Here is a 23597-nt window from a genome sequence, read left to right as displayed (position 1 = left end):
GCCACGTGCTGCTCAGCGCTGGCTTTACCTTAGCAGGCTGCCTCAGAGCTCTCTGGTTTCTCCAGAATACTGTATTCTTTTTCATTGCTGCAGAATACTTAAAGGGTATAGTTTTTATGCTATGTAGATACATGTTAAAGATAATTAGTTTTATTTTCTATAAATACTGTCTGTTTTGGTGAGATAACCCTGGCATTTCCACGAGACTTTAGTATCTACCTTATCCCTAATCATATTGCATACATACTCTTTAAGAAAGGATTCGCTAGGTAGTCCAGGCTGGGTTTGAGTTCACAATTTCCTGCCTAAGCTTTAAGTGATGGGATTACAGGTATATGTCGTCTAGTATGCTTGAAATCATCTTTTATCTTTTAGGTGACATAATCTTAAAGAGTGTATTTGTTCTTGTTTTTGCTTTTGTTTTCTGAGACAGGACCTCACTATGTAGATCCGGCTGTCTTGGAACTTGCTCTGTAGATCAGGCTGGCCTTGAACTCACAGAGATCTCTGGAAGACTGGGACTAAAGGCATGCACCACCATGCCCAGTGAACTCCTGATGTTCTGGCCTTTACCTCTCCAGTGCTGGGGTTGCATCACACCCAGTGCTATAGAGTGCTAGGCACCAGACCCAGAGTCTTGTGCATGCTCAGTGAGGACTCTCGGCTGAGCTCCATCCTTAGTCCCAGGATCTTAGCTCTTTAAAATCATTTTAAAAAGGGTCATTTGAGAGTCTGATATAGGATGATGTAAATTCAAGGCCAGCTTAGTCTACACAATAAATTCAAGACTAAACCTACATAGTGAGACCCTGTGACACACAAAGATAATCGGATTCAAATTGAATATTAAGGTAGAAGTTTGGGGTGCGTATATATGCAATTTGTGTTTATAGTGTTATTAATAATTGGTTTTTTTTTATTTTTGAGACAGGGTTTCTTTGTGTAACAGCTCTGGCTGTCCTGGAACTTGCTTTATAGACCAGACTGACCTTAGAACTCACAGAACTCCTTCTCCCGAGTACTGGGGTTAAAGGCATGGGACATCACCACCCAGCAATTGTTTATTTGGAAAAGCCAATCTTTTCACATTTACCCATAACACATCAAACCTTATCTATCCCTATCCCTATATTATGTATCTTTTTAGAATATTTTCTCTTATTTAAGAGAGCTGTTTGCAAAGAAACTTCAACTTGCTTAAATGCATGTCTTTTAAAGGCTCTCATGAAGAAAGAAGATGAGATATACAAGATTGAATGCTAAATTGGTGAACTATCAGTCACTTATAGTACAATAAATGAGACTGATGTAAATTGAATACATAAAGTAAAGCTGATAGTTGAGATATTTTGTTGTTTTTATACATCAGAATTTCCCAATTGTACTAAATATTGTTTGGACATTCAATCTTCTTATGTGATGATGTTTTTCATATATCTGCACACAAAGAAGAAGAAGAGGTGGTTTGTAAACTGGATAAGTATAGAGGGAAGATAAGATTTACTTTTATATGAGATAGTAACCCCCATTCTGAAAAACAATGCATATATTATATTTGAAAAATGTAAAAGTAATGCATAAAAAGTAGCATATAAACTATAGAACCACTTGTAATTCTTTGCCCTTCTTTATTCTCATTCTAATCCCGTTCTGTTTGTGTGGCTGTATAGATGACTTTTAGTTTGCATCTTGTTTTCTTTTTTAACATTATATCTTTAAAAATCAAAACAAACAACCTTCTTTAATATTATCTAAAATCTGGACTCCACCAGCTTGGGAGACCAAAGTAGGAGGATTGAAGTTCAAGGCCTCCTCTACTTAAATGACTTTAAGACCAGCTTGGGAAATTTAATGAGGCTCTGTCTCAAAATAAGAAAAGTAAAAAGAGGCCTGAGAATATGTGAGGCCCTAGGTTCCATTCTTAGTACTACAGAAATAAAATTTATCCTTAGCCCTGACTGTTCTGGAACTCTGTAGATCAGGCTGGCCCTGAGTTCAGAGATCCACCTGCCTCTGCCTCCCCAGTGCTGGGAATAAAGGTGTGTCTCACCACCACCTGGTTTATTCTTTAAATTAAAAAAAAATTGCTTTAAGTAGTTTCTTGCTGTGTTGCGCATGCAGGTCTTGAACTCGTGTCCTTGAGCAGTCCTTGTGCTCTGTGCCCACAATCGTCTGGACTAGAGCTACACTCTTGCACATTCAGCACAAAATGGAGTTTTTAGTGGCTGCCTACTTAGTCACTGTCCTGTTGTTGTGAACAAACACCATGACCAAGGCAACTCTTATAAAAGAAACCATTTAACTGGGAACTTTACAGTTTCAGAGACTTAGTTTATTTTCATTTCAAAGAGCATGGCTTTGGGCAAGGGTGGTGATGGAGATTGAACCTGTGCAGGTGCATTCTTATTCAGACCATACTGCCTAAAATTCTGTCTTTCTGAGTAGAGTGAGAGCCTCGTTTCTCCTTAGCAGTAAAACAACTCAATTTTAGAAGGAACAAGTAATGAAAATAGATGTTTCTTCAAAGATATGCAAGTGGTAATGTACATATAACCTTAGCCACATTAAACCTTAGGGAAATGCAAATCAAAACTCGTTAGTCAGACTGGATAAATCTAAATAAACTTGCTATAATTAAAAAGAAGAACAATAACAGGTATTGATTGAGAGTGTAGTGAAATTGGAGCGCTTGTACATTGTTAGTGGGAATTACAGCGATGCACCTCCAGGAAAAATAGTCTAGTGGTTCCTCAAAGGGCTGCACAGTTACTGTATGACTTAGAATTCCATTTTAAGAAATATGAAAACATGTATCTATAAAAAGCCCATTCAGGACCATTTAGAACGGGACTGGAGAGATGACTCAGTGGTTAGAAGCACTGGCTGCTCTTCAGAGGACTCAAATTCAATTCCAAGTACCCACGTGTTGGCTCACAACTGTTTTTAATTCCAATTCCAGAGGATCCAGTGTTCTCTTCTGGCCTCCTTGGGCACTGCACACATGTGGTGCACGTACATACATGCAGGCAAAATGCACGTAAAATAAAAGTTAAAAAGAAGGCTTAGAGTAAGATTATGTATTATAATCAAAAAGTAGATATTCAAATTTCCATCATTTGGAAAGTTGTTAAATAAGAAACATTCTCTTTGTACTGTAGCCTGTTGCTCAGCAACAGAGTGAGTGAGGCCCAGCTGTTGTAGGCTGCAACTAAGGTGAAGTTTGAAACTGTTCAGGGAAGCAAAGCAAAAGCATGATAAAAAGCCGTATTGCATGGCTCCATTTATACAGTGTCCCTGAATAGGGAGTCTTCATAAACAGAGATTTGTGATTGCCAGGAATTAGAGGAGGGGAATGAGATTAAGTATTCATGGATGAGGATATGGTAGGAATTTTCTGGAGTTATATTGTGGTGATAGTTGTACAGTTCTGTAAATACACTGAAAAACCTCTGAATTATATGCTTCAAAATGGTGACTATAGACTAAGGGGTGCTGGCCGAGTGGGAGACCACTTGCCTAGTATACGTGAGGCCTTGGTTTTAATCCTTTGTACCACAAACACCAAAAAAAAAAAAAAAACTCCCCTCCCCCCCAAAAAACCTAAAGAATAAATAAGAACTAAAAAGAAGAAAGGCTGCAGAGGTGTAGCTCGGCTGTTAGGAACAGTTGCTCTCGCAGAGGACCTGGGTTTGGCTCCTCGCTCCCATTCTGTGCAGTTTACAGACAGCCACCTGTATCTCTAGTTTGAGGAACTCCGACACACTCTTCTGGCTTCTGAGGGCACTTGTACTTGTGCGGTGCACACATAGACAACCAGGCATAAACACACATACATAGATATAAAGAAAGAAAGATGTGTTTCTCAACCTGTGAATTGTGACCCCTTTGGGGTATTGAATGACCCTTTTACACAGGGGTCATCTTAGACCATTGGAAAACACAGATATTTACATAAGATTAATAACAGCCAGGATTGTCAACAGAGAAACCCTGTCTCAAAAACAAACAAAAAATCATAACAGTAGTAAAATTATACTTATGAAGTAGCAACTAAAATAATTTTATGGTTGGGAGTCACTACAGCATGAGGAACTGTATTAAAGGGTTGTAGCATTAGGGAGATCGAGAACCACTAGATAGTGAATTTCATGGTGTGTGTATTCTGTTTTAATAAAGATGATATAATAATAGATAATTGGGAACCCACATATTTAAAATTATGTCCAGATGGTAACCACTGTGCCCAGCTACCAAACATTTTGAATTTGAACTAACAGGTTTTGCAAAGTGCTGAAGATATGAGTTGTAAGGGAGAAGGAAGTCAAGAGCTGCTCATGTGGTCTAGCTTCCAGTCCCCGCACTCTGCTAGGGGAAGCCAGCTGAGCCTTTTGCAAGGACAGCAAAATAGCTATTACACTTTTGGTTTCAGCAACTGGAAGTTGCCCTCAGCTAAGATTTACCCATGCTTGGCTTGGATGTGTGTGGTGCGCTGTGTATCTCTGAACAAGCACTGAAGGGAAGAACTGAAGGGGGAAGGATTTATGCAGCTCCTTGTTTCGGAGGTTTCTATCAGTACATTGACTCCTTTGCTTCTGGACCTCAGAGTGAAGCAGAGCACCATGCTGGGAGCAGTTTCCTGCCTTGAGCAGGGAAGTCAGATAGAGAGACAGGAAGAACCAGGGCCAGACACTCTGGTAGAGTGATCTACTTCTAAACCAAACAAGTTTTACCTCCAGGTTCCTACCTCTACCAGTTCAGTCATTAGTTTGTCCGTGTATTAATCTTGCCTAGGTCAGAACTCTGATAATCCAATCACATCTCACCGATCAGATCTACCAGCTGAAGATGAAGCTCAGTGGGGGCTTTGATGTCACGGCCGGGCAGGAATTGCTTGTTAAATTAGAACGTGTTAATTTGTTAGCATGTTGTCTGTCTCATCTACTCTTCTACTCTTTGGTGGTTTCATTCAACCTAATTGCTTGAAACCCAAGCAAGAAACCACCAAAGAGTAGATGAAGACAGACAAAAAGAAGTCTTAAGACTAAATAAGCCCTGGATATGCCATTGTTTCAAGGCGAGAGATAGTGGTAGTGTCCTCAAGAGACTAAGGTCTCGGGATGAGTTGCTCAGCTGTGAGAGGTAAGGACTGAGAAGTGGACTTGAGATTGAGATTTTTCTGACTCGTCCCCTCTGCTCACGCCTCTCTCCTCCTTCCCCACTTGGGTACCTGAGGTAGCTCATGCTTACTGGATACGTGTTGTACCACTGAGCTGTATCCCTAGCTAAATTCACTTTCTACTGGTTGCTAATATACAGAACTATAGATAGGACCGGGGTAGAATTTTATGATGCAAGCCCGGAGGCCTGAATTTGATCTGTGGGACTCATTCATATAAAGGTGGAGGGAGATAAACATCTAACTGCACAGTCTTCTGACCTCTACATAACAACAGTAACTATTAATACATGCCTGGCTAAATTACCTGATGAATTCAGTACTTCATAATGATAGTTCTGTACATATAGTTCTTTATCTTAGAACATTCTTATTTTTCCTGGCTTTTTGAGACACAGCCTGACGGTCCTGGGACTCACAGTGCAGACCAGGCTGGCCTGGAACTTAAAGAGGTCTGGTCTCTCGCACCTGGCTTTTCTCCTCTAGAACTTTTATCTCCTTTTCTAACCTGACGTACATGCTGAGTGACCTCTGGTACAGTGTAGTGGAGAAGTGACTGTGGCACGAATCCGCTCTTCTGTTGCAGCCGTCAGCAGTTTACACTCAGTCTGGGGCGTTTTAATGCCTTCAGCAGCTCCTTTCTATTTCCAGTTTGTTCTCGTTAGCATGAGTACCTGTTGTGGTGATTGTATCAGTTTCTCTCTCTTTTTTCTTTCTTTCTTTTTTTCTTTTTGGTTTTTTGAGACAGGGTTTCTCTAGCTTTGGAGCCTGTCCTGTAACTAGCTCTGTATACCTGGCTGGCCTCGAACTCACCGAGATCTGCCTGCCTCTGCCTCTGGCTTTTGTTTTGTTAATACTAGGAATTTTATTGATTAATTTTTCAAACATTTAAAAATGACATAGTCTTAATACATTGATGCATTGCATTTTTATGTAACTAATGTATGTACCTTAAGTGGTTAAAGTTTACATATGAAGTGTCCAGAGGGCTCTGTGTTGGGTTTAGCTGGTGGACATAGACTTTGAGAGGTGATTAGCTCACAAGGGCTTTGTCGTAATCAATGGATCAGTTCGCTGGTCAGTTCATAATTTGGCATTAACTAAAGAGGGTGGAAACTAGGAAGTGGGTCATGGTTGGAGGAAGTAGGTGCTAAGTAGGAAGGCAGCATCCGATTCCTGGCACTGCTCAGTTCCTCGCTCCAGGAGCTGGCAGGAAGCATCTCTCTGTCGCTGTTGCTGCAGTCTGTGCCTCACCATAGCGGATAGCTATGGAGCCACTCATCCACAAACTAGAACTTGAAACCATGACTCAGATAATTCCTCTCTTAGTTTATTGCAAGTATTTTTCACAGTGTCAAAAAAGTGGACCTTATCTCTTACTTTTTAATATACGCTTGCATTCATGAGATATTCCTATAATTGACAAATGTAGTGTTTACAGGTTTTGTTTTCATGGCTTGGCTCTCTGACCAGTGAGCCCCAGGGCTTTCCCATCTCTTTCCTTCTCTGCTCTAGGATTATAAGCAGCTGTACTATGGCTAGCTTTATGGGGTTCTGGAGACTGAAGTTAGGTTCTTATGCTGGTGCCCCAAGCTTTTTACAGATTGACCTATCTCTCCAGTTCCAAGACTTGGTCTTTTTGATCTGTGGATCAGTTAAAAGTATGTTGCTTAGTTTCCAAGTGTTTAAAGATTTTCCTCTGTCTTTTACGGACTTCTAGTTTGTCCCTTTGCAGTTGGAGGCATACATACTTTGTATGCTCTCAATTCTTTGAAGGTCGTTAAGACTTGTTATATCATGTAGGCTATGGTTTATCATGGTAAACCATGCAGTTGAAGGGAATGTCTGTTCTGCCACTGTGGAGAGGAATGTTCCATGAATGTTGACTAGATCCCTAAATGTTGGTGTTGTGTTCTGTCTTCTTGGGTATTGTCTAGTTGCTCTACAAATTGCTGTCGGAGTATTGAGATCTGGACTGAAGTGAAATTTGTGTACTTTCCCTTTTAGTTCTGTCAGTTCTCTTTTTCCTGTTTGTAGTTACGTTTTTGATGCAGAGATATTTAGTGTTATATTTTTTTCTGGTATACTGGCCCTTATGATTACACAATGACCTCTTATTTCCCACTGATAATCTTTTCTCTGAATTCTACTTCTATCTGATATAATATAAAAAGTAATTTTTAATTTTAATTAATTTAAATTTAGGCACATGTGGCTCGTGGCTGTCATTACTGGAAGGTGGAGGGAGCTATGACACAGTTTAATTAAAGGTAAATTTTATAGTATGTTAAAAGATGTTAAGAACAATGGGGGTTAGCTAGAAATGGGAGACTGAGACAGAGCGAGTGGGATATGTGACTGAATTGGATAGTCAGGGAAGAAATTCTTCACTATGACACTGAAGAGGGAACAGAATTTCAGAATGAGAATTATTCGAGCTAATTCCTTGTGAAGAGAATATATCAAGGGCTGGCAGGAAGACAGGTCATTGTATGAACCTGAGCTTTACTCAGAACGGCCTGGAAAACTACTTGAGAACTTAGAGCAGCCCCTGAGCCAAGCTGACTTTGGCTCTGTAAAGATTACTGTGGCTGATGTGTTGAAAATAGACTCTAGGGGACTGTGGTGCAGTGGTGACAAGTTAGGGGATAGGAATGGAGGAGCAAGATAATGGCTGCCAGACCGAGTAGTTAGGTAGATTTTGGGAAAAATATCAAGGCCTTTAATTTCAGAGGTTATCATCTCTTTAAAACATCTGAAATTAAAGGTGATTAATTTTAGAGATGTTAAGTTGGAGATGTTTATTAGACATACCCAAGCAGAGAAAACAAGTAGAGTGTGGATGTACTGCAGATCCACAGGTCCCACCCCCTTGTGGAACTTACATCGTCCTGGATATGGATAGTAGACACATTGGTGAATAAACACAGTGAGTGAGTAACGTACTAGAGATAACAAACAGGGAGAAAACCCAAGTAAGAAATGAAGGATGTTTTTTGAGGAGAGTATGGTTGCTGCTCATTTAGTAGAGTGCTTGCCTAGCATACATGAAGCCCTGGGTTTTGATCTTGGCACCACATAAAGCTGGAAGTGGAAGCAGGAGGATCAGAAGTGTAGAGTCATACTTGGATACATAGGGAGTTCAAGGTCACCTGGACTACTGAAAAGATTTTCTTGTACTGAATTAACTGTATGGTCCCATTTGAGTAATAATAAGGTGGTGAGAAACTCTGTCTTACAGATATCTGTTAGAAAACTAGACAGAGGGAGCCAGAGTGTGAAGGGTCCCAGGTGGAGCGTGGCTGAAATGCTTGAAGAGAGTGGAAGAGCCAGGAGGCTAGATGTGCTTCCAGTGCCAAGACCAAGGGAACAGTTAGGGGCAGCTAGTACCATGATGGCAAGGGTCTGGGTGATGGCTATTTTAATGGTGCTCTGTCCTGAGTGAGGCGGAATGGAAAATTAGGGACAGTTTAGCAGACGAGAAGGTCATCCAACCTGTGGATTAGCTGTCACTGCTTGTGGTAAGTAGATTGGAAGAAAAAGATGGAAGCAGGGGATTGGTTAGTGCAGTCTAGTAGAAAGTCTGTGAGAGTTAATCAGGGGTGATGGCAGGAGAGGGGATAAGGAGGACACTTTAGGAATTGCATTGCCAGGTTGTCTTTCCACTTGGATGAGAGGCAAGGATAATTCCAAGATTCTGACCTGAGCATCTAGAAGGTAGAGTTGTATTAACTGAGATGGAAATAGGAGAACAGGTTGACGGGAGTGATCGGGTACAGTCTTAGGTATGTTAAGTTTAGGATGCCTATTAGATATCTGAGTATAGGTTGTTCGGTAGGCATTCTGGTAATGCTTATGGGCCCTTTTATGCTTTAAAATTAAGTAAAGATATTAAAACAGTACATTTATTATTTAGAAATATGTTATACTATATTGTTATTTTAATTTTTAACATGTTCAAATCCTGACAGCTGGAGTGTTTTGGAGATAAATTGATTTGTTTTTGGCTTTGCTGTCAGAGTGGTACTAAGAGTTAGTTACACATAGATGTTCCATCTTAGAAGTGGAAGTATAATTATGTAGTCTGAGTGTTTTTACTTGCTTTCTATTTTAGGTCCTATTACTACTGGATTTGCAAGATTTTTAATATGATTTTTTTCTTTGAATTATGATTTAAATGTCAAAAATCTTTAAATTTTTTTAAAAAGGGAAATATTTTAGTTTTGGAAGTCATAATGCCAAGGAAAAGGAAAAATCTTGGGGGAAATCCTTTGCGGAAGACTGCAAACTCTCAGGAAATTGTCGTATCCCGTGTTGCTAGTCATGAGGAGCCTACCACTACTCTCCCTTCCATGTGTGAGACAAAAATTGCTCAGGAAGAACTCTTCACCAGTATCTCAGAGATGTTTTCTGCTCTGGATCCTGATGTAGTGTATTTGATGCTTTCTGAATGTGATTTTAAAGGTGAGAAAAGTTTAGTTTGAATCCTTTGCATCTTATAAGAAGACTTCATGTTCTATACCATGATGAATAGCAATGCAGAAAAATGATATTCTTATTTTGTTTGTCATGTGTTAAGTATCTCCCATGGACAAAGGTACTAAGTTTGGTATCACTAGAGATGTGTAGATAAAGATGCCTTCTACTTTAAAGAAATGTACAGTTATAGATGTAAGATGCATGAATACAAATATGTTCTACATTTTATTCTCTCTTACCTCCTCTAGTCAAGTTGGTGTTCTTGAAATCTTTAAGTTTGTTTTCCCAAGTTGTTATTGAAAAATAATAGTATGTATTGTATAGGGTAAGACTTTTTTGGTGAGGATTGAAGATTTGTTTTGTTGTTTGATAAAGACTTCAGTATAGTATGCTATAAATTACCTGTAATAAGTTGTTTAGAAGTATGTTTGCAGGCAAAGAGAATACTTAGTTGTCTGGGTAGATAAAAGTTAATATTTTTGGCTGTGGTTGTAAGATAAAATTGTTGTAGATTTGCAGGTTTTGCACATGCCTGGTAAGCTTACATTCTAAGTTACTGTGTGAGCTGTGATGTGAGCATTTCTCTCCTGTTATGATATGTACCAGAGCCCAGGTTTCATTGGTGCTCGGAAATAACACAGGGAAGCGTGCTGTAAGTGACTAGCACTCCTGTTTCCTAATTTTGTTGTCTTTAAGTTTGATTTCTTGAACATACATGTAGAACATAGTTGGGAATTGCAGCCATGTTATCCTGTGACCTAACAAACTCATTTCTCTTTTTCAGAATCTCCCGTAGACCTTTTTTATAAACACTTGATGTTATGAGTACTTTGAATAATAGCATTGATGGCATCTTATGTTCTGCTTTTTAAAACTCAATATAATGGGAAAGTTTTCATTGCTCTTACATATTTCTCTTTATAACAAGCTTTATGTATTCTCTTTGGTGGTTTCTTAATGCTCCAGTGAGTTGTATTCTAATTTATTTATTTCTATCTAAGTTTCTCATTAATCATCATTATTACAAAGAACATTTCAGTGAAAGTTGCCTTTTGTTTCGTTTGGCTTTTCCTTTTAGCCCCAAAACTTTACTTCTTGCAGCACAGGTTAAGAATCGTTTTCTGGGCCTGGAGAGATGGCTCAGTGGTTAAGAGCAACAGCTGCTCTTCCAGAGACCCAGGTCCAGTTCCCAGCACCCACACGGCAGCTCACAACAGTCTGTAGCTCCAGTTCCAGGGGACCTGACACCCGTGGCAAAATATCAATACACATAAGATAAAAATAAATAAATTAGAAAAAGAATAATTTCATGGTCTTGGAACTATACCGCTAAATTAGCAACCAGTGAGGTATGCCAGAGTGTAACACTACCACAGCCTTCTCAGCCTTGTGAATAATTATTTTAAGGTTTCAGTAGTAATAAGATTGTGCCTTTTCTTAACTTTTTAAAATAAAGAGTAGAGTTGAACATTTGTATATTTAAGGTTTTCTCATATTCTATTAATCATTTAGTTTTAAGGTCATTTTTATATCATGGTTTTAATTTTTCCAGCAGTCTTTTTAATGATAATTATCTCTGTATCTTGGTTTATTACTTTATACTGCTTTTCATTATAAATATGCTAGTTCTCTAGTTGATTGCTTTCGGTTTATCTACCATGTATTTTTTTATTTTTTATTTTTTTCTCTTCTGTTTGCTTTTTCCCCTATACTTTGTTTTAGTGTTTAGGGCTTCTTGTCTTTGTAGTTTTTCTATGTTCTCCTAACTGACCTCTCTGCCAGGCTTGCCCCTCCAACCCCTCTTTGTTTTTCTCTTAAGGGAACATTAATTGGGTGCTTACTAGGTGCCAGTCCTTGTGCACAGCACTTTTCATGGATTTTCTCATTTAATCCCCACAACATCCTATGAGGTAGGTACTTTTATTATCCCCTCTTACAAACAAGAAAGTCAGTTTAGGGAAGTTAGCTAGCTTGTTTGAAGTATCATGTCAAGCATATAGAGATTTCAATCGTGATGTCAGTGTTCTGACTCCAGAACAGAGCTGTGTCCTATGTGCTGTGCCTTTTCCATGTTTAGCTTCCTTAAGACAAAACAATATAAAACGGAAACATAAAATAGAAAGGACCTCCAAGTTTCAAATGCTTAAAAACGACTTTCTTTTCTTGTGGTGCTAATGTCAGACCCAGGACCGCAAGCGTTTTACCCAGGCTCTCTGCCACTGAGCCCCGCCCCTAGCTCTCACGTGTTTGAAACCTAATGGCTCTCTTATCCGTGTTGCAGCAAGAGCTCAGCACTGGAGTCAGACACACCGGCCCTGGCTCTGTTACTGTGTGACTGGGGTCCAGTTTGTAATACTTTTTTGAGCTTCATTTTCTTGATTCTTTCTAGGATGATAGGTTTTAAATTATTGATTGAAGACTCAGTGAGGTGATCTGTTTAGTGCTCCTAGCCAAGTGCTGAGGCTGGTAGTTTCTCTTCCTCACATGGCATTCAGGACCCTCTTAGTGGTACCCAGTCTCCTCCAGTTTTATCTTCCTCCTTTATCCATTGCACAGAACCCTATGAGCTAACTCTCCAACCAACTTCTCTGAATACTTGAAACAAGTTTTATATTTTCTTTACATTGAGACAGGCTCACTATATAGCCCTGGCTGTCCTGGATCCCACTATGCAGACCAGGCTGGCTCTGAACTCAAAGAGTTTATCTACCTGCTTCTGCCTCCTGAGTGCTTAGATTAAAGGCAGTTTTGTATTTTCAAACTTGGCTTTAACTTTTGCCCCGTTTGGCAACTTGATTTTTAATCTTTTAAGTGCCAGATCATATACTATTTTATGTGAAATCTTTCCTTATTCTATCACTATAGTATTTCTACGTTATTAAAAGTACACATTGTTTATATTATGATGTAATTATATTTTAATGTAGATGTCTTTATAGTCCATTTAAGCCTTATAAAATCATTTGTATTAAAATATGTCTTAATTTTTGTAGCAAGTATTTCTGATGCATTTTTTATATTGTGAAAAACAGAGTGAACCATGTAAATGGATAGGTTTACTAAGAGAACACATACTTAAAATTCTTTATCCTTAGTAGGATATCCAGTAGGTAAATAATTGTTGGGTGACTCAACTGACTTTAGAAACTTTATAAATGACCCTAATATATATAGTCTGTTTATCAGAAATTTTTAATTGGTAGTAGTTTATTAGTTTGAAAGAACACCGTTCCATGGCTCTGTCGCTGATATTTCTCTAATGTAGATTTTGATTTGTTAGAATAGTTAATTTTGAAAAGATTGATACATTTTCAGTGTGTATATGTATTTTGTTGTTGCTGTTATTGTTCTCAATGCAGTTGAAAATGCTATGGACTGTCTACTAGAATTATCTGCCACTGATGCCAAGATGGAAGAATCACCTTCACAAACTTCTGTTGCTTGTGAGGAGAAGCCAGTTGCATCAGGAAGTGCAGCAATAGACATGCGTCCTCCTGAAGAAGACAATGAAGATTCAAAACTGGATTCATTTTTGGATATGCAGCTAACTGAAGACTTGGATTCCTTAATACAGAATGCTTTCGAGAAATTGAACTCCTCTCCTGATGACCAAGTATATTCATTTTTGCCTTTGCAAGATGCTAAGAGTTTTAATGACCCTTGTACCTTTATGAATTCAGATTCCAGTGGTATGACTTCTGTTCTTTCTGTGCAGAACACGGGCTCAAACAGTGAAATTCTCCAGAATTCTGCTGCTTCACTAGGTTCAAACCCACTGACTTCACCTTCAGTTTTGAATGAGTCTGAAAGTTTTACCAAGGGTAACACGCTGGCAGTAGACGGTGGCTTCTCAGAAGATTCTCCTCTCAGTAGCTCTTTAAATCCAACAGATGACTCTGTTGTAGGTTGTGGCAATTTTAGCCAAAGACAGAAAGATCTTTTAGAACCCAAGTGTCCTAGTACACAGTGTCCTCAAGCCCTTGTAGATTTGGGTACCAGTGAACCTCAGGTTCCTTCAAATCTTCCTCTACAAAATCCAGGACTTGTACCAGGTACAGATGGGGACCGGAAATCCGCTTCCGTGCCTGATGTTTTTGTGCCCTCTGAAGGGTTCAGTTTCAAGCCACACAAGCATCCTGAACTGCCGCCAAAAGGGAAGGATATGAATTACTGCCCAGTTCTTGCCCCTCTCCCTTTACTCCTTCCTCCTCCACCACCTCCACCAATTTGGAATCCCATGATTCCTGCTTTTGACCTCTTTCAAGGAAATCATGGCTTCGTAGCACCTGTTGTGACCACAGCCGCACACTGGAGACCTGTCAACTATACATTTCCACCCTCCATCATCTCCCATACTTCTCCAACAAAAGCATGGAGAAACAGTGAAGGGACAAGTGCTTACCAAGTGCAAGAGGCCCCAGTGTCCCAGCCTGCCAGGAAGAAGACCACATCTTACGTTGGCTTAGTTCTTGTGCTTCTCAGAGGGCTGCCGGGCTCAGGGAAGTCCTTTCTGGCAAGGTATGAGGATTTATTGGCATTTTAAAGGAAATACAATGCATAAATTTGTATTGCTAATATGAATGTACAGAATACTTTGCTAAATAGGTGGTTAATAACTCAAGTTATTTACTGTTTTTTTCTTTTAAGATAATAATATTCAATAGCTGGGTAGTGGTAGCACACACTTGCAGTCACAGGGGGTCATAGGGTCAAACCCAGGACCCTGCGCATGGTAGGAAAGCGTTCTGCCAATCGAGCTACATCTCTTGCCCCAGTAATAGCAATATAAAGTAATTCAATGTTACTTATGTTTTATATTGAAAGTATTCATATAAAATCAGTTGCAGCAGTTGTTTGGGAAATGAATGGGAATAGAAGTAGTACTTTAAAAGGTGATCGATTGTACAGCTAGGTTTCAGGATCAATGCCAAAGTCTAGTTTTGAGAGTGGGAATAGAAGGTTTTTTGCCACAAAACAGGAGCTGTTTGTGGAAATAAGTGGGAGTCTGGTCCATAACGTTACGTTAGCAGAGGTTAGGAATTGATTCTGAAAGACAAAGAAGTTGAGAAAAGCTGAAAGGGACCCATAGTGTAGTTTCACCTTTTTTTCTTATGTACGTATGTATTTACATAAGTATAGGCGGCCCATGTGTATTTGCAGGTACATGTGTGGGCATGTTTGGAGGCCCAAGGTTGATTTTGGGTGTCTTCCTCAATTGCTTTCCGCCTTTTTCATTGAGTCAGGGTCTCTCAATTGAACTCAGAGCTTGCTCTGGCAAGTCTGGCTAGCTAGCTTGCTGTGGGTATCTCCTGACTCCACCTTCCAAGCACTGGAATTTCTAGGGGCTGCCATACCCACACAGCAGTTTTCCATATGTCCTGGACATCTGAATACTCTTCATGCTTACATGACAAGTAGTTTCTACTTGTGCATTAGCCATCATCTCCCCAGCCTATGGTTACAGCTTTATTTGAAGATAACTCAGGTAGGTGCATGTTTAGACCAGGTGTGCTGGTCATGTGCGTGTCTCAGTTCTTGAGAGGTGAAGACTGCAAGACCAAATGTTCAAGGTCACCCTTAGTTAGTTTGAGGCCAGCCTGGGCTGCATGAGATCCTGTTTCATAAAACAAAACCAAATTGTATTTCTGAATAATTTGTATAAAGCAAAATAGATCTATCTTGGCTTAGGTGTTTTTTTTTTTTCCTCGAAGAGTTGAACTTTTGCTTAAGACAATTTCCAATGTAATTTATTTGAATTTTATTGCTCCTTTAAATATTATTACTTGCGTTTTTATTTGAAGTATGACTATAAAAGAAGAGAGAATTCTGGAAAGAAAAGTAATGAAAACAATCCCTTTTGTCATTCTTAGGACTTTGCAAGAGGATAACCCAGGTGGAGTCATTCTTAGTACTGATGATTACTTTTATATAAATGGACAGTACCAGTTTGATGTAAAGTACTTAGGAGAAGCCCACGAATGGAATCAGAATCGAGGTAAGAATAGGTGTGAGGGTCTGCATACTGTTAAAGTAGTAGAAAGAGAAAGTTTTTTTTTAGGATTTGTTTTTTGAGAGACATAGCACTTTAAAGAACTTTGTTTACTTATGTTTTGTGTTGCTTACTCATACCACACAAGTGTGCTGCGCTGAGCTGTAGCCAGAGGTAGAGGCAGGAGGATCTCTGAGAGTTCGAGACCAGCCTGGTCTGGCCTATAGAGTGAATTCCAGGAGAGCCAATGGCTATCCAGAGAAACTCTGCTTTGAAAAACAAGACAAACAAAAATGATTTGTAATTAAGATAAATCAGGATAATTCCAGCATTTGGGAGGCAGAGACAGGTGGTTATGAGCTTGAGACCAGCCTGGTTTACAGAGTGAGTTCCAGGACAGCCAGGGCTACACAAAGAAACCCTGCCTTGAACAAACAATAAAGAGTTTGTAATTTTAATAAATATTTAGTTGTTTATGCGTATGAGTGCGCTGTTTGCATGTATGCCTGCATGACAGAAGAGGGCATCAGTCATCAGATCCCATTACAGATGGCTGTGAGCCCCCATGTGGTTTCTGGGAATGGAACTCAGGACCTCTGGAGTAGGTGGTTCAGCTCTTAACCACTGAACCATCTCTCCAGCCTGAGTTTGTAATTTTTTTTTTTTTTTTTGTAATTCTTATGTTACAATAAGAGGTAAGTGAGAATTTAAAGTTACGTTTTGGGGCACAAGAACATGTGTTCAATTCCCATCCCCCTCAGATAAGTCAGACAAGGCAGTGTGTGCTTGTAATCTTAGTGCTGGGGAGGTAGGGACAAGGAGGGTCCCTGGGCCAGCCAGTCTGGCCAGATTGGTGAGTTCCAGGTTTATCGAGAGACCCTGCCTCAAAAGTAAGGTAGAGCTATTAACGACAGCACCTAAACTGGGCAAGGTGGCACTTGCTATTAATCTCAGCACTAGCACTGGGAGGCAGAAACAGGCAGATTTCTGTGAGTTGGAGGCCAGCCTAGTCTACAGAGTGAGTTCCAGGACAGCCAGAGCTGTTACACAGAGAAACCCTGTCTCAAAAAAATATAAAGTCCAACATGGTCTCCCCTCCCCTTCCTCCTTTCCTCTCCCTTCCCCTTCCTTCCCCTCTTCTCCCCTCCCTTGTCCTCCCTTCCCCTTTCTCCCCTTTCTTCCCTTTTCTTCTCCCCTCCTTTTTCTCCTCTCTCTTTTCTCTGTCCCCACTTCTCTTTCTGTCTCATTCCTTTCTTTGAGTCAAAGTCTTGCTGGGAATCTAGACTGACTTTAAACTATTTCTCTCTTGCGTCATCATCCCTGTCCTATTTCTGAAATGGAACTTGACTTGTTAAATACTGGTCTTCCCTAGATTGATTCCATCTGACCATTCATTTCCCTCCCTCCCTCCCTTCCTCCCTCCCTCCCTCCCTCCCTCCCTCCCTCCCTCCCTCTCTCCCTCTCTCCCTCTCTCCCTTTTCTTTTCTTAACTGGGTTGGACCCTGTACCATAACTTGTGAGGCAGGCTCCGTGTATTACTAAGAGCAGTAGAGGAAGACCCTGAAGTCTTGCTTTGGCTTCCTCATGAGTGCATGAGTATGCACATGCACACTTATCTGCCTCTGCCACATAGACTACATACACATACACACACACACACACACACACACACACACACCCATCTGTCCGTCTGTCCATCCATCCATATACACGTGCACACAAAATAAAAAGTGTTATTTTGTGGTCAAATAATGAAGTATCACATCTGTGACTTTTAACTATGAAATTAAGATTAGATTTTTTAATAGAGATTATACTTAATATTATTTTTGTTTTTTGAGACAGGATCTCTATTGTGTAGCTCTGATGGTTCTGGAACTTGCTTCAAATACAGTCTAGGGATCTTGGTTGGAATTGTTTCCTCTGCCTGTTAAAGAATAAAAAGGCAGAAAAATCTGAAGTGCCACAGACTGCAGCAGAGACTCCTCAAGCACCCAGCAGAAAGGTGTTTATTAATGGTAACTACAGGCACACGTAGAAAAAGATCTCTGCAAAGCCGAGAGGGGTCACTGGAAGCAGAAAAATCCATCTCTTTAGGACTGGGGTTGTCAAGGACTCTGAAGAGTTTTTCTCCCCTAACTTAGGGTTGATCAGTTTGAAGAAAGCCAGGATAGTTGGTTGACTCAGAACTGTCCTGAACAGGCCTTGAACTGGTTGAACCAGTCCATCAGCAGGGGCCTACTGGTGGCAGACAAAAGTCTACAAAACTTGGTTTTAAGCTGTCAGGCTTTTGTCTCAACTCAGGAGGGTGAGGAAGAAGCTGGCCATCTTGGAAATTCATCTTTATTACCTAGCCATGACCTCTTTCTCTTTTTGTCTTTCTTCGGGGAGTCTAACTCCTTGACTCTGACCACCATGCCCATCTATTTAATATTAAAATGATGTCATTTTGTATTGTATTTTTCAGCAAAAGAAGCATTTGAGAAGAAGGTATCTCCAGTTATCATAGATAATACAAACCTCCAAGCATGGGAAATGAAGCCATATGTTGCTTTGGTTTGTACCATAAGTTTGTATTATTGGGTTTGGAATCATTGAGGGAATGTCAGTCTCACAGGTGAATCTCTAACACTCCAGAATGTCTTGGTTTGCCTTGAACCGAGTCTTGGTCTTTGGTGGCATGGGAAGAGTAAGACAGCCAGACTGAGCTTCTCTTTGAAGCTAAGTTTACTCAGCTTTAAGATTCTGATGTTCAAATGTTGTCCTCTCTTTTCCTCTCCTCCCTACTATTGAATCTTCTAGGTATAGCACTGTGCTTGGTTTATAGTAACATTATTGACTAAATCTGATAAATGAAGCTTTTGTGACAGTCTTTATTTATTTATTTATTCATTCATTCATTCATTCATTTATGAGCGGTGTGTGTATGTGTGTGTGTCCTCCATTACTAGCACATGCCTTGCAATTGGAAGAACTTATGCATATTGGAGTTTCCTTTACATCCTCAACACATCCAGATTGCTATTTATCTCGTTTAGTTTACTAAAGGGTCTGCAGTCACTTAGAGATTTGCCAGTCTCACAGTTAATAAATTTTAACAAAAAAAGAAAGACTTTATTAAATATTGTCCAGGACCATGGATACTGGCCAGGTCCATACCTAAGTCTCATGCTTAGAATGCAGCTCCAAATTACATTAGTCAGGTTTATAAAGGCAAAATTCACAAGGCTACTTCCTGCCTTCATGCAATCAGAGGTAAGATACATCCCTTGTACCTCCTGCCTATATAAGGCACACATCCTGTGCAGTTGGTCCAACTAACCTTGTTTATAGATGTAAAAACACACGGCTTGATATCTTATGTGAACATCAGCCCCCAGCATTTTAGGAAGTTACCTTGGGCAAGTGGGGCTTACAGGTTAGAGGCATTTTTGTTTTATAGATCTTTTAGCATAGTAATTTAAACTTAAAAATGTAACATTAACCATCACGTTTAGTGCACTTGAACTGTTTTTTAAGTGCAATTCTTCACCTTTCTGGGGAAAATGTGTTGAAAGCTGTGCATGGTGCTGAAACACCTTTAATCCCAATGCTAAAGGAGGCAGAGGCAGGTAGATCACTGAGTTCAAGACCAGCCTGGTCAACATAGGGAACTGCAGGAGAACCAGGGCTATAGAGAGAGACTGTCTCAAACATTCTTGCACTCCCAGTGTGTTTTCACTATAGGAGCAGTGGATTTGATTTTAGTTTGTTGGAAGCAGAAATATACTCTGTTTTCTAGCTGCCTACTAAGATGCTCTGTGTTGGGATAGACTCACCAGACTGCTCTGTAGTCTTCCCATGTTTTCTGTAGTCCTCTTAGAAAGTTTTGTGATGTTGTCTTTCTGTATTTATTTATGCTTGTCTACATTCATGTGAAGCATCTGTGTGCAGCAGGCTACAGAGTCCAGAAGAGGGCATTGGATCCATGGCACTGGGGTTACAAGTGGTTGTGAGCCACTGTGTGTGTACTGAATTGAACCTCTGTCATCTCCAGTTCTCTTAGCTGCTGAGCCATTGATCCAGCCCCAACACTTAATTTTTTTAAGTAGAAAATAAAGGGTTTCAATTGCTTTGTTTCTGATGTCCCAATTCTTTTTATCTTCTGTATTTTTTTTTTTTTTGGATAGGTTATCAGTTCATAACCCAGGCAGCCTTGAACTATTTTGTTTGTTTTAGCCTCTTGTGTACTGGAATTACAGGTGTGCTTTGCTGTAGAGCAGGCTGGCCTTGAACTTAGATCTGCCTGCCTCTGCTTCCTGAGTGCTGGGATTAAATTTGTGTGCCACCATTGTCTAGCTTCCTTTTTTCTTTTATAATTGAAAATATAAAACCACTTTTTCATGCTGGGCATTACACAGAGAAACCCTGTTGCAAAAAAGCCAAAACAAAACAAAACAAAAAACATTCTTTTCCAGTATTTATTTCTTGGCTTTTCTTAACTGTACTCAGAAGTGTATAAGAGACCCTGCTTCTCACAGAGTGTCAAGTCAGACTCATTTGTTTCCTTATAAAGACTTGGATACAAGAAGATGAGGCTAGGTCTGGAGTGTTAGACAAAAGACCAATTCATAGACACTGCATTCTGAGCAGAGGCATGGCTGAAAAGGACAGTCTAGTACCACAAAACAAAGAAATAAAGAAAATAAAAACTGGTAATAGTCTTTTCTTTTTGTTCATTAAAACAGGGTTTCTCTGTATAGCCCTGACTGTTGTGGAATTCACTCTCTAGACCCAAGCTGCCTTTGAACTCACAGAGATCCACCTGCCTCTGAAAATAGCTGGGATTAAAGGCCTATGCCATGACCTCTTGGCCACAGACTTTTTTCTTCCTTCCTTCTTTCTTTCTTTCTTTCTTTCTTTCTTTCTTTCTTTCTTTCTTTCTTTCTAAACAAAAGGGATCTGGTAAATAGCTGGTACATGGAAAGTAGAATATGATGAGACAAATAAGTGGATGGAATTAATTCAAAGGAAGAAAAGGTGCACAGTGTCTGAGGGAATTGCCTAAATCAGTTATTCCTGAGGGAGGATTAGTTAAGTGTAAAAGTGCGGTGGTTGATATGTGTACCACAGCCACACTAGAGCTCTGGAACATGGAATAAGCTGTTGTTGGCAGCAGGTTTTAAATTATACTGACATTGAATGAAAATGAGGACATTATCCCTCCATGGGGTGGTTGAGGAGAAGGTTGCATCGTCTATGAGGGAGAGAACAGTCTGAGGCACCTGGAAAAGTTCAGACTGAACTGGGCCAGCAGAATAGACAGGACCATGAGAGGAGAAGAAGCCAAGAGGACCAAGAGAGTGAATGGGAACCAAGAGGGCACCTACGCAAAATGGCAGAGTCATATAGGGAGGCCAAGCCTCTTGGTTGGAGAGGTTTAGGATGGGGGCAGGGTAAGAATTGCTGGGAGGAACCACAGATACTGAGTGAGACTTGTCCTAGTTTCTTTGGAACCTGACAGGCGTGTACATATTTGATAAATATCCAAACTTTAAAACAGTGCCTAAAGTTCTTTTCCTAGAGAGAAGTACCTTTAATAGTGTTTTTGAGAATCTTTCCAGATGTTTTTCATGCATGGCCAAATTTGTGAATAATTTATTTTCTCCCAAGTGAGAATTGTTTGGCTTACTTTCTTATCAGTTTATTTTAAGGGATTTTTCTCATTCTCTCATTTAATATAGGATTTTAAAAATCATGTGTTTGTGGCTTGGAGAGATGGATCAGCAGTTTAAGAGCACTTGACTGCTCTTCCAGAGGTTCTGAGTTCAATTCCAGCAACCACATGGTGGCTCACAACCATCTGTAATGGGACCTTTCCCCCTCTTCTGATGTGCATGAAGACAGTACACTCATATACATAAAATATACAATATAATTGTATATATACATATACATATAATATACAAATAAGTCTTTAAGCCAGATTGGTGGTGGCACCTGCCTTTAGTCCCAGCATTTAGGAACCAGAGTCAGGTGGATCTCCGAGTTTGAGGCCAGCCTGATCTACAAAGTAAGTTCTAGGTCAGACAGGGCTATAAGAGAAACTCCGTCTTGAAACAAAACAAGATTTTATTTTATGTTTATATAATTTATTTAGATAAATCCATATCAGTAACCAGACCTTTTCTGTTCTTTTGCTATTACAAATAATAGTGAACTAAATATCTTGGCATACACATGTTATGTTTATATCTATCCATGTTTGTTCTGTTTATACAACTATCAGTAACATAAAGTTTTGGAACTAAATTGCTGAGTCAAGGAGATTGTGTAAAATTGCATTTCCCCATTACAATTTATTCCAGTTTCTTACTTCTGACCCACTTAAACCTTCTAAGGTAGTATCTTAGTGTGTGTTTCTGTTGCGGTGAAGTGAAGGACACCATGAGCACGGCTGCTCTTACAAAGGAAAACATTTAATTGAGGTGGTATCTTACAATTAAAAGGTTCAGTCCATTATTGTCATGGTGGGGAATATGGTGGTCTGCATGCAGACATGGTATTGGAGAAGTAGCTGAGAGTCCTACATCTTGCAGGCAACAGGAACTGAACTGAGACACTGGGCGGTATCTTGAGCATATATGAGACCTCAAAGCCCGCCTCCACAGTGACACTTCCTCCAGTGAGACCACACCTACCCCGACAAGGCCACACCTCTTAATAGTGCCACTCCCTGTGGGGGCCATTTTCCTTGAAACCCCCACAGGTAGCCCAGGGCTGTAGAGTGAGCCAGGAAGCCTAGCAAAAGGATAAAAGTTCAGCTAAAGGAGAGAGAACCACTCAGAGCCTGATGTTGTGGTGCTTACTTGTAATTCCAGTTTTTTTTACAAAGCAAGTTGAAGCTACTTGAGGCTTTATCTCAAAACAAACACCCCCAAAACAAGAGCAGCGTAAACCCTCCCAATTATCCTTGCTGTCTCTCTAAGACAGCAGACTTTTTAAAAAGATTTGTTTGCTTGTTTGTTTGTTTGTTTATTTAATGTATACTGCATGTATGTTTGTGCAAGGATGCCAGATCTCTTGGAATTGAGGTTACAGACAGCTGTGAGCTGCTCTATGGGTGCTGGGAATTCAATCTGGGTTGTTTGGAAGAACAGCCAGTGTTCTCAACTGCAAAGCCATCTCTCCAGCCCCAGCAGATAGATTTTTGATCTCCTGACCAGGTCATCTGTGAGGGTTTTCGTTTCTAAGGTGATACAGTTTGCAAACATTGCATTTAAATTTATGGAAAAATTATATACATTGTTTTTTGTTTTTTCCATATGCAGTCTCAGAAGCATAAATATAAGGTCCTTTTCCGGGAACCGGACACATGGTGGAAGTTCAAACCAAAGGAGCTTGCAAGGTAAAACTTGTAGGTTTTTTGACATGGCCTTTTATCCCACAACAGTGATTGAAAGTTTATTGTGATTGTTTTTTTCCTTTATAAATGACGAGTGAAACAAACATTAGATTTTGGCTTGACCAGTTAAAAATTGGTAAGATTTTATATTATGTATGTTTTATCTTATTTAAAAATAATTATTTTAAAGATCTTTGTGTGTGTGTGTGTGTGTGTGTGTGTGTGTATATATGAATGGGTGCAAGCACTCATGTGTCACATCACTTGTTCAAGGTCAGAGGAGAACTCTGGAGTTAGTTCTACTCCAGGGACAAAAAAATTATCATCAGACCTTCAAGCAAGTGCCTGTGTCCACTGAGCCATCTTGGTGGCCCTTATCCCAAGTTTTATGAAAAGTTGGGAGATTTATAATACACGGCCAAAAAATTCCCAGTTGTCTTACATTGTCAGTTGTGTCCTTCCTTGTAATAATCTAAATCTAGAACAGACCCTGGAGTTGGTACACTTGAGCCACGTACTTGGAACGTCTAGAATTCTTAAAGTAGGAGGAGAAGGTTGCAGATATTTCG

General features: G+C 39.8%; 1 protein-coding gene across 13 annotated transcripts in view; it reads left to right on the top strand.

Annotated features, from left to right (window-relative positions):
- Positions 1-23597, top strand: part of N4bp2 (NEDD4 binding protein 2) — a 78538-nt gene that overhangs the window by 13250 nt on the left and 41691 nt on the right. For 6 of the 13 annotated variants that reach the window (XM_085691844.2, XM_085691842.2, XM_048415262.3 and 3 more), the window contains exons 3-8: positions 7382-7446; positions 9291-9640; positions 13015-14173; positions 15526-15650; positions 18112-18200; positions 22955-23031. In XM_085691844.2, coding sequence (XP_085547970.2) covers positions 9412-9640; positions 13015-14173; positions 15526-15650; positions 18112-18200; positions 22955-23031 — 1679 coding nt within the window. In that variant the 5' untranslated portion in view covers positions 7382-7446; positions 9291-9411. Of the gene's footprint in view, positions 1-7381; positions 7447-9290; positions 9641-11474; positions 11566-13014; positions 14174-15525; positions 15651-18111; positions 18201-22954; positions 23032-23597 lie in introns of those variants that run through there. The other 7 variants (XM_085691851.2, XM_085691847.2, XM_085691850.2 and 4 more) reach the window with 5 other exon arrangements.

The sequence above is a fragment of the Myodes glareolus genome, chromosome 8, assembly GCF_982192425.1.
Source record: "Myodes glareolus chromosome 8, mMyoGla1.1, whole genome shotgun sequence".
Lineage (NCBI taxonomy): Eukaryota > Metazoa > Chordata > Mammalia > Rodentia > Cricetidae > Myodes > Myodes glareolus.
Note: the sequence above shows the minus strand (reverse complement) of the source record. Positions and strands in the feature narration are given on the sequence as shown.